We start from the raw sequence: 15,241 nt of genomic DNA, 5'->3' as shown, positions 1-15,241 counted from the left end.
AGTAGTTCATTTTATGAGTGGAGAAACAGGTATAGAGAGCATTTTACCCAAATTTGGGAGCCCTTGCTCTGCTCTTATACTTAGTCATTTTCTACATGCCTCCCTTTATCTGGTGTTACCCATTAAAACTTTGGTTTCCTCAGTTTGCTAGCTCTTCAGTAAATACCAACAAATTCATTAGGAGACAGTGTATTGCATTTATTATAACTCAAGTCTGACTGTGTAGGGTCAGTCCCATATTTGTCATTTGCAGATCACATGCTCTTAGGCAAGTAGCTTAACTTCTCTGTGCTTCAGTTCTCTCATCTCTAACATAGGGATGCTAACGTCACATGGGATTGTTGACGGTTTATATAGCTTAATACGTGCAAAACTCTTAGAGCAGTGTTTGGCACATAGTGATGGCTCAATAAATACTGTCAGTGGGACCCTCACTCTCCAAATAGGGAATGGAACCCATTATTATGACCAACGAATATGGGGGAACTGATCAAAACAGGGATAGGTTCTAAAGGCTTTTAAAAAAATCAACTTTATTGAGGTTAATTTACATAAAACAACTCTCTAATTATTATAAAAAACAGTTTTTAACTGTACAGTTTGATGGATTTTGATAAATGTAGCACCCCTGTAACAATCACTACAAGCAAGACACAGACATTTCAATCACCCCAAAGGGTTCCATCTCCCCATTTCCCAGTCAGTTCCATCCCCACCCCCTGGCTCTGGGCAACTCCTGTTCGGCTCTTTAGATTTGTGGTTTCTAGAGCTTCATGTAAATGAAATCATAGTATAATCATACAGTACTCGTTAGTCTGGTTTCTTTTGCTAAACATGTTTTTGAGACTTTTTGTCTATGTTAATATATGTATCTGTAATTCATCCCTTTCCATTGCTTTTATTTGTTTCTCCATTTACCTGTTGATGGGTATTTGGATTGTTTCCAGTTTGGGGCTGTTATTAATAGACCTTCTGTGAATATTCATGTACAGTTCAGTGTGGATATATTCATTTTTCTTGGGAATACCTGGAGTGGGATTGCTGGATTATGGGCTGAGTGTACGTGACTTTATAAGAAACCACTCAACTGTTTTCTGAAGAGGTTGCCCCATTTTACATTCCCACCAGCAATGTTTGAATGTTCCAGGAGCTATACCCCCACTAAAAAGGCTAAAATGAGAAAGACTTGACAATAATGGTTTAGGCGAGGAGATAGAACTGACTCTGTTGACTTTTGGGTAAATAGGATGCTCTTAAAATGTTCTCCCATCACTCTGTTTGGATCAAAACCATTTAAGGTTTGTTGCTTTCCAGAGGTTAAATGAGTTAGATGGGATTTAGGGCAATCTGTATTGCCCTAAATACTCACCGCAATGAAGAGTAGCCCAGGCTCGCCGCAACTAGAGAAAGCCCGCGCACAGCAACGACGACCCAACGCAGCCAAAAATAAATAAATACATAAATAAAAAATTATGCCAATACTACCTGCTCATTCTAGAAAACCCCCAAAATAAACTAGTTGAAAAATAAGATATTTAAATGATCTCCCTTAACTCCCCCTATAGTTAAACACAGGTGACACTTTGGTATATATACTTTCATATGTATTCCCTCTGTGTGTGTTTTTCCAAAAATGGGATTATACTATATATGCTGCTTTGTAACCTGCCTGTTTGCTTCATAGTACCTGGTGAACACCTTTCTTGCCTTATGAATAAACACTGTCAAAGGATGATTTTCAACAAGTTTAAATTTTCATTTATCAAATAAACGTATAGTGAGCATCTGTCAGTTCCTTAATGAAGGAACCAGGAAGACGGTAAAATTGGTATAAAGGAGGAACAGAAATTTATTTAGTGAGGAAAAATATACTTAAGACTGCTAGGAAACCATAAAATTCCTAGAAAGAAGAAAAGATTGGCAGCACTCTTTTTTTTTTATCTTTTATTTATTTTTAAATGAATTTTTATTGGAGTATAGTTGCTTTACAACGTTGTGTTCATAGGCAGAACTCTTTGACATAAATTGCAGCAATATTTTTTTGGATCTGTCTCCTAAACTGAAGGAAATAAAAGCAAACATAAACAAATGGGACCTAATTGAACCTAAAAGCTTTTGCACAGTAAACTAAACCATCGACAAAATGAAAAGGCAACCCACTGAATGGGAGAAAATATTTGCAAATGATATGACTGATAAGGGGTTACTATCCAAAATATATAAACAATTCAACATCAAAAAAGCAAACAACCCAATTAAAAAATGAGCAGAAGAATTGAATAGACATTTTTCCAGAGGAGACATACAGATGGCCAACAGGCACCTGAAAATATGCTCAACGTCATTAATCATCAGAGAAATGCAAATTAAGACCACAGTGAGATATCCCCTCACACCTGTCAGAATGGGCTGTCATCAAAAAAAACACAAATAACAAATGTTGGCGAGGATGTGGAGAAAAGGGAACCCTTGCACACTGTTGGTGGGAATGTAAATTGGTGCAGCCACTGTGAAAAACAGTATGGAGGTTTCTCAAAAAACTAAGAATAGAACTACCATATGACCCAGCAATTCCACTCCTGTGTGTGTATATATAGAGAGAGAGAGAGAGAGTGCGCGCGCGCAAGCACGCTAGTTGGAAAAGATACATGCACCCCAGTGTGCATAGCAGCATTATTTACAATTGCCAAGATACAGAAGCAACCTAAGTGTCCATCAACAGATGTATGGATAAAGAAGATGTGGTATATATACACGATGGAATACTACTCAGTTATAAAAAAGAATGAAATTTTGCCATTTGCAACATGGATGGACTTGGAGGGTATTATGCTAAATGAAATAAGTCGGACAGAGAAAGACAAATACTGTATGGTATCACTTATATGTGGAATCTAAAAAATAAAATAGTGAATATAACAAAGAAGAAATAGAGTCACAGATACAGAGAACAAACTAGTATTTACCGGTGGGGAGAGGGAAGGGCGGGAGGGGATTAAGAAGTACAAACTATTAGGGACTTCCCTGGCGGTCCAGCAGGTAAGACTCCTTTGCTTCCACTGCAAGGGGCATGGGTTAGATCCCTGGTTGGGGAACTAAGATCCCGCAAGCCGCAAACAACGCGGCACAGCCAAAAAATAACACCAAACAGTACAAACTACTATGTATAAAATAAATAAGCTACAAGGATATATTATACAACACAGGGAATATATTTTATATTTTATATAAATTGTAATATTTTATAACTAATGGAATATAACCTTTAAAAATTGTGAATCACTATGTTGTACACCTGAAACTTACATAACGTACATCAATACCTCAAAAAAAAAAGATTGCTAGGTTAGGTATGAAATTGGTTATGTCCTACAAGGCAATGAAATTGTATTCTTTGAGGTTATATTTTCTACTAGACAGAAATAATTTGCATCTCAATAGGACAAAATCATTTGTAATTTATCAATCTATAAATTATATCTAACTTTATCATAGAGTCTAGGCCAATAAGCAAATAGTCACTCAACAAAAGTACATTTCTCTGATTCTCAACCTAGGGCAATATTGCTGCCCAGGAGACATTTGTCCTCTGAGGGGCAAAGTCATCCCTTCTGTTTAGAACCCCTGGTGTAGATTTGCACTGTACAAAACGGTACACGAAAAAAAAAAAAACGGTACACGGAGGGCTGAGGATAGAGTATCTGTTGGGACAGGAGGACAACAGGCCAGGCCCCACAGGACAGCCATCTTTTTGGTTTACATCTCCTATCCCGCAATGAGTCTGTAACACTCAGAGGAACTGGAAGTAGATCTAAGACTGTGTATCAGGAAAACGGAAATGATTAATGCCAGGGTGTACTGGGGAAGCTTGCTGAGCTATACACCCCCCAGGCCTGGGTAAAGGAAAGTCCGAGGGAGTTTCTGGGGTGACTGAGGAGGCTCCCAGGCAAGAGATGAGGTGTTGGAAGCATGTGGCAGGGTGCTGTGGCCGCACAGGTATGTCATGTAAAAGTCTGAGCCTGATTCTACCTGGTTCAGTTATGTACCTACAGGGGACTGTCAAAGGTTTTCAACGAATATTGATCAGAGTGTGTTTTTAGGAAGATTACCCAACAGACGTGTGAAGGGGGAGAAACAGGAGTCTGAGAGAACAGCTAGTTCCTATTTAAAACAAAATTTATCTGCAAATAATTGATTACAAGCATTTTTATTGTCTCAAAAGGAAAGAGGCTTCTAAGCAGTCTAATTCAAAAATTCCCTCTTGACAATGATAATTTGTAGGAAAAGGGGATGGTTGGCTGGATCATTGACGTTGATCATTGTCAATCATTGCTTGGCTGGATTTTTTTAAATGCCTGGTTAACCTGGATTATTAGATGGTTAAAGGTCACTGGGCTTCCCCTAAGACTGATGATCTTAGGTGGGTCCTGGAAGGGCTCTTAAGCTCATTAGTTTATCATTCATTTTTAGCAGAAATATAATTTCTCACAGGAAATAGTAATAAAATAGATCCCATAGTTCTCCCCCGACTAAGGTTTTGAACTATTTTTTCTTGCTTATCCCCACAGTGAGAGAAATAGCAAGAATCTGTTTTGTCTCCCCCTATTCTGTCTAGATTGCATGCCCTACTCTTTCTTGATTATGTGGTCTCTATTCATTTAAGAAATGGCATGCTTATTTTGTGCCAGGTCTTGGCCATTGTTGGGAAGACAGTGATGTGTGAAAACAGGCAGTCTTATCCTCACAAGGTTTAGTGTGCAGTTGGGCAGAGTATGGGTATAAGAACTGTGTAGAACTATACACAAATTTAAGTTATAACTGTAATTTTGAACTGTGCTTTGAAGCAGAGGAACAGGATATGTGCCACCTCAAGGGAGACCCATCTCAGACTTCAAAATCAGAGGAGGCACCTATGAAGAAGTGACTCTTGCATTCACCGTGACAGCGGTGGGGTCTGGGGCTTGTCCAAAGTCCTAAGGCAGAAGAGGCCCTTTGGAGGGCGGCTTAAGGGCAGAATGCAGGAGGTGACGTGAGATGAAGCTGCAGGCCAGGATGAGACACTGCAGCCAGCTAAGATTTTGATCCCCATCCTAAGAGAAATGGAAGCCACTGAAAGGGTTCAAGCAAAGGAGTGCATACGAGAAAGTTGGAGGGATATTCATTCTGAAAGAAATCACTCCAGCTTCTCAACGGATGGTGAGGGTAGAAAAAGAGAGACCAGAAGGCCATGTGGTCAAGACAGAAGATAGTAGCTTGGACTAGGGAGATTAGGAGATCAGTAGCCAGAAAAGAGAGATCTAGGAAGTAAAACCCACCAACATATATCTGGGGGCTCCAAGTTTTCCTTGTGCCTAAAGTTGGTCTTTGATAGGCCTCAGCTTCTGTACAACTTCAGCTACACCTCTGTGATTATTTTCCAAAATATGCTATAGTAATTAGTCATTTCCTTTACTAGACAGTCAACTCTTTGAGGGTAGGGTTGCCATGGGATGGAACTTTTCTCCCATACATTGGTGACCTGAAAGCTATATATCTATTGGGTGCTTCATAAATGCATGTAATTATAAAGACTACAGGAGATTCTCCTGTACTTTTTCTTTCTGAGTACTTACCACAACTGTAATTAAATACATAATTGTATATTTAACACATCTCTCACTAAACTGTAAACTCCATAAGGACAAAGACAAATGTCAGGGTCCATATCTGTCTTGGTTATTGTTTTATCCCAATACCCAGCACTGTACCTGGTACTCAATAAATATTTGTGAAAGAATCCTTTTGTTATTTGTTAAATGAAAGTTTCAACCATACATTTATATGGTGCTTATTATGTGCCAGTCTCTGCCCTTAGCATATTATACACATTAACACATTTATCCTTATAACAACTCCATTACGTATATATTATTGGTATCCCCATTTCATTGATGAGGAAACTGAGGCAGGAAGGTTTAGTAACTTCTTAGGGAGTCCATCAAATAGGGACTTCGTCTATGACAGGAGCTGTGCTAGGCACAAAATAAAATCGTGGTTAATATTTTTTGAGCACCTACTACATACATACATCAGGCTTGGAGTTAGGCCCTTTACATAATATTTTTTTAAGCCTCACAATAACCTGGCAAGTTAGGCATTCTTCATCGCATTTGATTATTATGGAAATAAAGGTTTGGCAAGTTCAGTAACTTGATAAATGTCACTAGCCGGTGGGAGGCGGAGTCGGTTCTACCCTTCAAATCCTGCCTTCCCCTTCCTGAGAAAACCCATAAGACACGCCCCTCCGCAAGGTCTGGGCCCGCCCAACCTCCCCTCTACGCCTGCGCTCTCCCCGCGATGGCCGCCACCCCCCTCCGCCGCCGACACGCCACGCGCACGCGCACGCGCATTGCTTCCCCATGTGGGCTCGGGCCGTCATCGGGCCCAGCTGAACAGTAGTGCATAGACCCCTAGACTGCAAGACCTTGCTGCCAGCTGAGCAGACTCCACCGTCTTGCTGTTGCCCTCCTCTCTCGGTCTTCCCGCCAACGCAATTCACAATGGGCAAGAGCCGGACGAAACGCTTCAAGCGACCTCAGTTCTCCCCTACGGGCGACTGTCAGGCCGAGGCGGCGGCGGCGAACGGGACTGAGCCAGAGGAGGACGACGGGCCAGCGGCGGAGCTGCTGGAAAAAGTGAGGCGAGGGCTCGCCGGGCCGCGCGGGGAGGGTCGGGGGGCAGACCTCGCCCGGGGCCCCCCAGCAACGCCACGCGCCCCTGCCGCCGCGCCCCCGCGCGTGCGCTCTGCTCTCTGACACTTGTTCTTTCCCGCAGCTCCAGCACCCGAGCGCCGAGGTCCGCGAGTGCGCCTGCGCGGGGCTGGCCCGGCTGGTGCAGCAGCGGCCGGCGCTGCCGGGCCTGGCTCGGCGGGACGCCGTGCGACGCCTCGGGCCGCTGCTGCTCGACCCCAGCCTGGCGGTGAGGGAGACGGCGGCTGGCGCACTGAGGTGAGCAGGGAGTGGGGTCCGGGGTGGTGCCTGGGATCCGGGCCCACGGCGTCCAGCTGGCGCCTCCTGTGTGCCACGCACCGTAGCTAATCGGCTTCATCCTCAGTGCACTTGTCTGCGGCAGCTCGGGAGGGCCAGGAACTGCAGAGGCTCTCCTATTTGCAGAGGGAGACATTTGAACTCAGGCTTCAGACTCCGGAGGACCCCACGAGCCCCGGACTACACGTATTGCTGCTTCACCTGCAGTAGCCACCTGTCAAACGTCCTCTCCTCAAGGCCTAGCGCACGTTGTACCCTCTCCAGGGAGCCTCCATGGAGTCCTGAGGTTCAGTGAACTCTTCCAGTATAAATGCCAGGTGTTCTAGGTGCGGTAGATTTTGAGCAGGCAGGATATTGAGCAAGACAGCCAAGATCCCTGCCTTCACAGAACCCGTGTTGATGCGGAGACAGACAGGAAACCAGTAAACAGGTGAAACATAACATTAGATCGTAAGTGGTGCTATGGAGAAACCAAGAGGATGATGAGTTGGGGGTGGGAAGTTACTGTAAATTGGGTGATCTTTAGAGAAAGAGCATTCCTGACAGAGGGAACAGCAACAGCAGAGGGCTTGGCATGGTTAAAGAATGGGAAGGTTATGTGGCCGAATAGAGTGGAGGGCGGGCATTGTAAGAGTTGAGGCTGGAGAGATGGATAAGGATCCGGTGGTGTAGAGCTAAAGGACCTATTCTAAGCAGGAGTGACTGGTCTAATTTACCTTTTCAAAAGGCCACTCTGGTAGCTGTGCAGAGAATGGACTGTAGGGGGGGCAAGAGTAAAGTTAATATTCGTAGTTTTCATAGCTCTGTCTTTATTTATTCTGTTTTATTAATTGATTTAGCAAGTATATATTGAGTGCCTGCTGTGCACCAGGCAGTGGGCTAGGTCGTGGGCATGTGGCAGTGAACAAGACACATAATTTCTGTCCTTAATGGATCTTACAGTATTGAGAGAGGCAGGCATTATGCAACTAATCACACAAGTGTGTAATTACAGCCAATGATATTTACAGAAGATGCTATGAGAAGGTATACCTGGGGGTTCAGGGAAGAAAACCCTAAGGGCGTGATGTTTGAGGTGAGATCTGGGGCATGAGTGGGGATTAACCACTTGATGGAGGAAACAGTGTGTCGAAAGCCCTACCCTCCCCCCAAAGCATACACGCACTGAGAGCTCCTGGAAGATGGTGAGGCTTCATATCCGAGTGCCTAGCACAGTTTCTCTTCATATCCCGAGTGCCTAGCACAGTGCTGTGCACTCAGAGGGCAAGCAATGTCTTTCCAATCAAAATTAAATTTAGTCAGGATTGCTTCAAGGGAATGTCTTTCTCAATAGCCTCACCCTTCCTACCCTGAAAGTCTTGATTCCAAGAAAAGTTCCCTTCATATAAGATCAGGCAGGGGACTTCCCTGGCAGTCCAGTGGTTAGGACTCCGTGCTCTCTCTGCGGAGGGTGCGGGTTCAATCCCTGGTCGGGGAACTAAAATCTCACAAGCCAGGCTGTGTGGCCAAAAAAAAAAAGATGAGGCCATGCCTGATTCACATTAAATAAGAGAAGTCTTCCCCCTCCCGGTGTATCGTCTCAGTCCTGAAAACTAAGCTGTTACAAGACAGAGACATCTGTTTACTTCATGTAGAGCAAGGATCAGCATAGGTGGAGATCTGTGGATTGGCTGTGCAACATCTTACAGGAATCATAAGCGATTTCTTCCGGGAAACCCTAAGTATGGGTAGAAATAGAAATAAACTTGAGTGCTTAATATGTTTTGTGACATGTGATCTGAAAGTAAAACCTGTTTTAAACTTCTTGTGTAGAAATCTCAGTGCTTGTGGCGGTTTCGAAGTTTGTGATGACATGGTGACCAAGGATATCATGACTCCGCTGGTTGCACTGCTGAAAGAGGTATGCCACTTTCCCAGGTCGCTGTTAGTATACACACTCAGATGGTTTGGGGTTTTGTTTTGCCTTTTTTTTTTTTAATAAGTTTATTTATTTATTTTTGGCTGCGTTGGGTCTTTGTTGCTGCGCGCGGGCTTTCTCTAGTTGCGGTGAGCCGGGGCTACTCTTCGTAGCGGTGCCTGGGCTTCTCATTGCAGTGGCTTCTCTTGTTGTGGAACACGGGCTCTAGGTGCGAGGGCTCAGTAGTTGTGGCTCGTGGGCTCTAGAGTGCAGGCTCAGTAGCTGTGGCGCACAGACTTAGCTGCTCCACGGCATGTGGGATCTTCCCGGACCAGGGATCGAACCCGTGTCCCCTGCATTGGCAGGCGGATTCTTAACCACTGTGCTACCAAGGAAGTCCCTGTTTTGCTTTTTAAGTACTTTGGTGTTAGTTATTTTGTCTTCCCTCAAAACATTCTATAGGAATTGTATTTCTTTCCTGGAAACACTGATTTCATCACGGATACTAGTCTCTAGTTTGTCCCCGCTACCTTTATTTATCTGCTTGTTAGAAAAGACCTTCCTAAAACTATAGACTGACTCCTTTAGACTTTAAACTTCATACGATGAAAATAATTTGTGTTTATTGGTCGCTTATTTATGTGCTAGGTGCTGTCTTGTGTATTATTTCACTTAATCTTCGGAGCAGTCCTATTTGGCAGGTATTATTATTCCTGTTTTACAGATGAGGAAACTGAAGCACAGACATTAGGAATTTGCTGAGAAGACTAGATTATGTTCTCAGATTTAATCTCATGCCACCTTTATTGCACGATGTAGTTCAAGGATTAAGGAGCTCTTCCTCCGCCGTGCCTCTCGTCCACTATTCTGTATTGATGGGTAATTTTCACTTGAGGCCATATAAAGAATACACAGTTTCGATGAGAGGTGTCAGTCTTGTTCCCTTTAGAACAGTGATTGTACTAGGGATGATGTGCCCTGCAGGGGACATTTAGCAATGTCTGGAGCCGTTTTTGATTGTCGTGGCTTTGGAGTAGGGGTTGCTACTGGCATCTAGTGGGTAGAGGCCAAGGATGCTGCTGAACATCCTACATTGCGCATGACAGCCACGTGCACCGCAGCAAAGAATCATCCCATCCAAATGTCAGTAGTGCTGAGGTTAAGAAGCCTGCTTTAGAGGGTGCCGTGGATTGTAGGAGAGGGGCAGAACTGCAGAGTGGTTCAGAGCACCCACTTTGGAGCCAGGATGCCTGCATCTGAATCCCACTTCGCTAGATACTAAGCTACACCTTCAGCAAGCTCTCTGTACCTGTTTCCTATTTGTAGCAGGAGATTAGGGATAAGAGTTCATCTACTTCCTAGGTTTGTGGTGAGGATTAAATGACTTAACAGACATGAAGTGCTTAGAATAGTGCCTTGCACATAGAAGGTACTGTATAGATGTTAGCTCTTATTATGTGTTACTTTTCTTTGCCTTATATACTATCTTTACCACATTAGATAAAATATTTTGTATTGATTTTACATTTTCGCTTAAAATGTGAAATGCTTTTTATCCAGTTTGTACAGTGACTTGTGAACCTTTCTTGTCTGTATTTCTGGCCAGAAGGGCGCAGGGTTACAGGAACTGTACTGTTTATGAGAATTTGATGGGCTTGTTAACCACTATCATTTTTTAAAAATTTTTATTGGAGTATAGTTGATTTACAATGTTGTGTTAATTTCAGGCATACAGCAAAGTGAATCAGTTGTACATATACATATATCCACTCTTTTTTTTTCTTTAGATTCTTTTCCTATGTAGGCAACCACTATCGTTTTTGATGTTTACTTTTGTGATTCTTCACTGTCTTTCTGTTTAATTATTCTTTTGAACAAAGGTACTAATCATGGTATTTGATTTCAGTGTAGTACTGGACTGGATTCAAATGAGATGTCTCCACAGGAAAAAAAAGATCAGAGCAGAAATTCTATTGAAAACATAGCCAATGAAGCCGTAAACGTGCTGTGGAATATATGGTAAGATGCTTTCCAGATGCAGCCTCCTGCTTCAGTGCTACTCAGGCTGCTGCTCCCTCTGTTAAAATGCAGAGGAATCTCTGTTCTCTTTGGTAGGCGTGTAAATCTGTGATGTTACTGCTTGGTCGGAGGTCTCATCAAGTGACCTAAGATCAACTGTCCTTTCCAAGCCGTTTTCCTCGTAGCATCACTACGTCCTTTTTTGCTTTACAGCTCTTCTCTCCAGTCATTGCTGCTGACAAAAATAAGAGGAATCATGGTCATAAGTACCCACTGCACCTCCTTCCTCCCCCACTACCCGTGTACCTTAAGGAGCAGTTGTCTTAAAGCCAGCCAGGCTCCAGTGCAGTAGATGCTTTGGCCTGGCATCTGGAATGAGACAGGGACCACAGACCTCAGTGGGTGCTTTACTCCTCTGCCGTGGCAGGTGCCATTTGACAGGGAAGTAGATGGCTGAGAAGAGCTCCTTTGGTCCCAGTAGGAAGAAGTCCACGCTCCATTCCATCATTGTAACAATGGCCCGGGGCGGGGGAGGGTGGGAGTAGGGGTGGGGGTGGGTGGACTTGCTTTTAGGAATGGAGATGGCTGGAAACACAACCTGCATTTTTTTCTATGCAATTTTATTATCTCACATTTCTAGGCAGCTTCTAGCAAGAATCTGTCATTTCCTTCTTTTCAGTCACAGCAGCGATGATTATTCCTGACGTAGAGCACAGGTACTTTATAGAATACAAGGTTAAGTTGGATCCTGGAAAGCTGCCTACACAGCAGTCCAAACTTGCCTATGATATCTTTTTTTTTTTAGTTTTTATTTTTATTTTTTAATTTTTTATTGGGGTATAGTTGATTTACAATGTTGTGTTAGTTTCTGCTGTACAGCAGAGTGAATCTGTTATACATATACGTATGTCCACTCTTTTTTAGATTCTTTTCCCATACAGGCTGTTGTAGAGCTATTGAGTAGAGCTCCCTGTGCTCTACACTAGGTCCTCATTAGTTATCTATTTTATGTATAGTAGTGTGTGTATGTCAGTCCCAATCCTCCAATTTATCCGTTCCCCCCATGATTTCATTTTAAACTAGTGGATGCATTCCACCAGGAAAATTGGAGAGATCAGATTTGAGGAAATGCCATATTCAAGCAAGCTAGTGGGTGCTGTTTTTCAGATAACTTTAATATATAAATTGTTGAACTCAGAAATTTAAAAAAAGTTTTCTTTGAGAAGTGCCTGAAAGAGTGGTCTCCACAGTGATCTCTCTTTCCTGAGTGCCCATTATCTTAACACATTTATGCTTTATTTTCCTGACTATACCTGACTTTACTATGGGCTTCTTGAGGGGAGGTTCATAGCAGTGTTGCAGTAACTAGATGGATGGATGGATGGATGGATAGATGGATACACAAACAGAAAATAGTTTATCTTTAGACAGCAGGATTGAATTTAATCATTTAGTCAGCTCTCTTAGCTGTTAGTCTGTCATGTGTATATATGGTATGTCTGGAGGAATATTCTTCTCTGGAACCCGGGATAAAATTATTAAAATTAGCTCTGTTTACCCTATATTTAGCATATCTGTTAATTAATAACATTGATAACATTAATTCTGATTCTTTTATTAAAAAGTAGTGTAATTTCAAAAATACTTATAACAATTTCTCTGTTGCAATCTACAAATTCTGTTAAAATTATAACAGTCTAGATGGAATGAATAAAAATTTAATTTTACTTTCTTTTAAATTTGTACTTTTTGTGTGATAAGTATAGAGGCCTGTTATCCTTACTTTAATGTATTATTACTGTGATATAGTGGAAAGACAAGTGAAGCTGGACTCAAAGACTCACCAGTAACAAAGTGTGTGATCTTTGGACAGATCACTTCACCTCTTGGGGTCTGAGTTTCCTTATCCACAAAATGAGGAATTGAAGTAAATGATTTCTAAGCTCTCTTCCATCTTTAACCTCCTGTAAGGAAATTGGCATGCGGGTAAAGAGATTGGCTAAAAGATCCTACTGTGATGGAAATAAAAATACAGATAGCCAGTTGTGTTCCTGCACAGTGACTATGAATGGGCATTGGTTTCTTCACCTATGAAAATGGTGGGTGTTTGACTACAACTCTTTGGTTCTTTTACAAAGCCTAATTATTTTTTCATGAATTTCTGTGGTTGATAATGTTAAAATGTGAATAGTAAAACTTTTTTTTCCCCCCTTCAATTTAGTGAATGCAGTAGTAGAGCAGTATCTATATTCAACAAAGAAGGGTGTTTGGAGATTGTATTAAAGTATTTAAGTAGGTTTTCCACCAATGTTGACCTGGCTATTTCAGTAGGTAAGTGAAGAGAAGTATGTGTGGCCTTATTCAAAATTTTTTATTCAGACATAGCATGTTTATTCTACAGGAGTGATTTTTTTTTCTCATTGTATGTAAATGCATAGCTGAGTTCTATTCTGAATCTTTTAAAGTCTGTGATTAATGCTTTACTTACTCATGTAGTTTTCCTGCTCTTGACCCTGAGAGGGAGGAAAGTAATTATGTGAGCATATGTGGTTTCTAGTATACTACCATTCTTAGAAGGCTTTATTAATTCTTGAAGCTTTCATCTCCCATTTGCCGAGAAACAGTAACCCACAACTACCAGGCCTTTGAGCCATAGTTAATTGGAATGTAGACTTATTTAAATGGCTTGTACCACTATCTCATACTTCCAGAAGGATACTTCTGATAACCTGTGCTTTTTTTGAGAGAGGAAAATAAGTGATTGGAATTTCACATAGGCCTGCTTGCCTTCCAGACAGGGAAAGCAAAGTCTGGCAGCTTCCGCTGCCTTGGCTCCCTCACCTTCTGTACATGGGGTTAGAGAGCCACCGGGGGCCCTTACTCAGCAGGTGGAGGAGACAGAAACCAGAGGGTGGGTGGCTCAGCAGAACTCTGGGGGCAAGTGGAGAAATAATGGGTGAAAAGCATTTTTTTTCTACCCATCATAATATAGGCATCTGGCTGTCCTTTTATTTAACTGTGTATTTCTCCTGGCAAGGACAAGTTTATTCCACTTACTGAAGTATATTCCCCTTACCAGTGTTTCTCTTGGCTCTAGTGGACACAGAACAGAAAAGGAAAAAATAATAGTGGAATAAATACTACTGAGAAAAAATTTAAAATCAGTTTCTCAAAATGGAATCTTTGGCAAAGGGGAGATTTGTGAGTAAATGAGAATTTTAAAAACAGTCGAACTAGGAAATTGGTAGGTGACTTTTAGTCTCAGAGGACAGTCTTTATTACAATAAGAGAATTTCAGGAAAGTTCATAGCTTTTAAAAGAGAAACTTCACTTCTGTTTTGGGGCCTTAAGTTTTGTAGATTTGGTTATTTATTTAGTTTTTTTCCTAAAGAACATTTTTAAAGAACTTTAAAAAAATGGATCAGAATAAAGTTATTTTGCATTGTATAGCAGTGTTTTCCTTGGCACTTACCTAGGTTCATGAATTTTTAAAGAAATGTCAAATTACTTTTGTTTTGAAAATCAAGCACGGCTTACATATAGTAAAGTGAAATTCTGAGATTCCATACTATGTATTAATACAGCTTTCTTTGAGCTTGTGTTGTCTTAGCAATCACAACTTATCTTGTTTTTTTGCTAAAGTGAATTTAATTAGTCTCTTAATGAAAAAAATACTACATTGGGATATATGTATATGTACATATATGCATATATATGGATTTATATATAAATGTATTTTGGAAACCAAAATAGAGCACAGCAATAGCATGTATTTTGACTACTAACTTGGATGGGAACGATCTGCTTTGGAAGTTTTAGACCTGGAAAGAAATGGATTTGTATGGTCTACAGTATCTCAAAGAAAACAAATTTGTGCTTCCTTCCTCATTTGTGCTTCAGTCAGACCTTTCATGCAATCCCAACTGTTTTTATACTTTCAGTTAATTATTTCCAATTTACAAGTTGTAATCCATTGTCTTGTTCTAATGCCAGAGAACAGTTAAGTGCTAAATAAATCATATGGCTATTAATATTTTACCACCTCTTAATTTGCTCATATTTTTATATAAAACACTTTTTTCCTTAAATATGTTCCACCAGAAATAACTCTAACTTTTAAGGTCATGCTGAATTTCAACGAAACCAGAATGTTCCCAAACCTAGGGCTTGTCTTTGACAGCAGAACTACCCTGAGAGTGTTGTCAGTGCACTGGTGTTTGGTCCGCAGGCTGTTTGCTACTGGTCTGTGATGAGTACAGAAATAGAGGCTAAACCTTTATAAATGTTTATAATAATTCCA

General features: G+C 41.5%; 1 protein-coding gene across 1 annotated transcript in view; it reads left to right on the top strand.

Moving 5' to 3' along the window:
- The first annotated feature begins 6,360 nt into the window (after positions 1-6,360).
- Positions 6,361-15,241, top strand: part of HEATR3 (HEAT repeat containing 3) — a 36,775-nt gene continuing 27,894 nt past the window's right edge. The window contains exons 1-5 of the mRNA XM_007459480.1: positions 6,361-6,674; positions 6,814-6,986; positions 8,838-8,925; positions 10,829-10,941; positions 13,163-13,272. Of these exons, the coding sequence (XP_007459542.1) occupies positions 6,540-6,674; positions 6,814-6,986; positions 8,838-8,925; positions 10,829-10,941; positions 13,163-13,272 (619 nt within the window). The 5' untranslated portion in view covers positions 6,361-6,539. The remainder of the gene's footprint in view (positions 6,675-6,813; positions 6,987-8,837; positions 8,926-10,828; positions 10,942-13,162; positions 13,273-15,241) is intronic.

The sequence above is a fragment of the Lipotes vexillifer genome, unplaced genomic scaffold (genome assembly GCF_000442215.2).
Source record: "Lipotes vexillifer unplaced genomic scaffold, Lipotes_vexillifer_v1.1 scaffold342, whole genome shotgun sequence".
In the NCBI taxonomy this organism is placed as follows: domain Eukaryota; kingdom Metazoa; phylum Chordata; class Mammalia; order Artiodactyla; family Lipotidae; genus Lipotes; species Lipotes vexillifer.
Note: the sequence above shows the minus strand (reverse complement) of the source record. Positions and strands in the feature narration are given on the sequence as shown.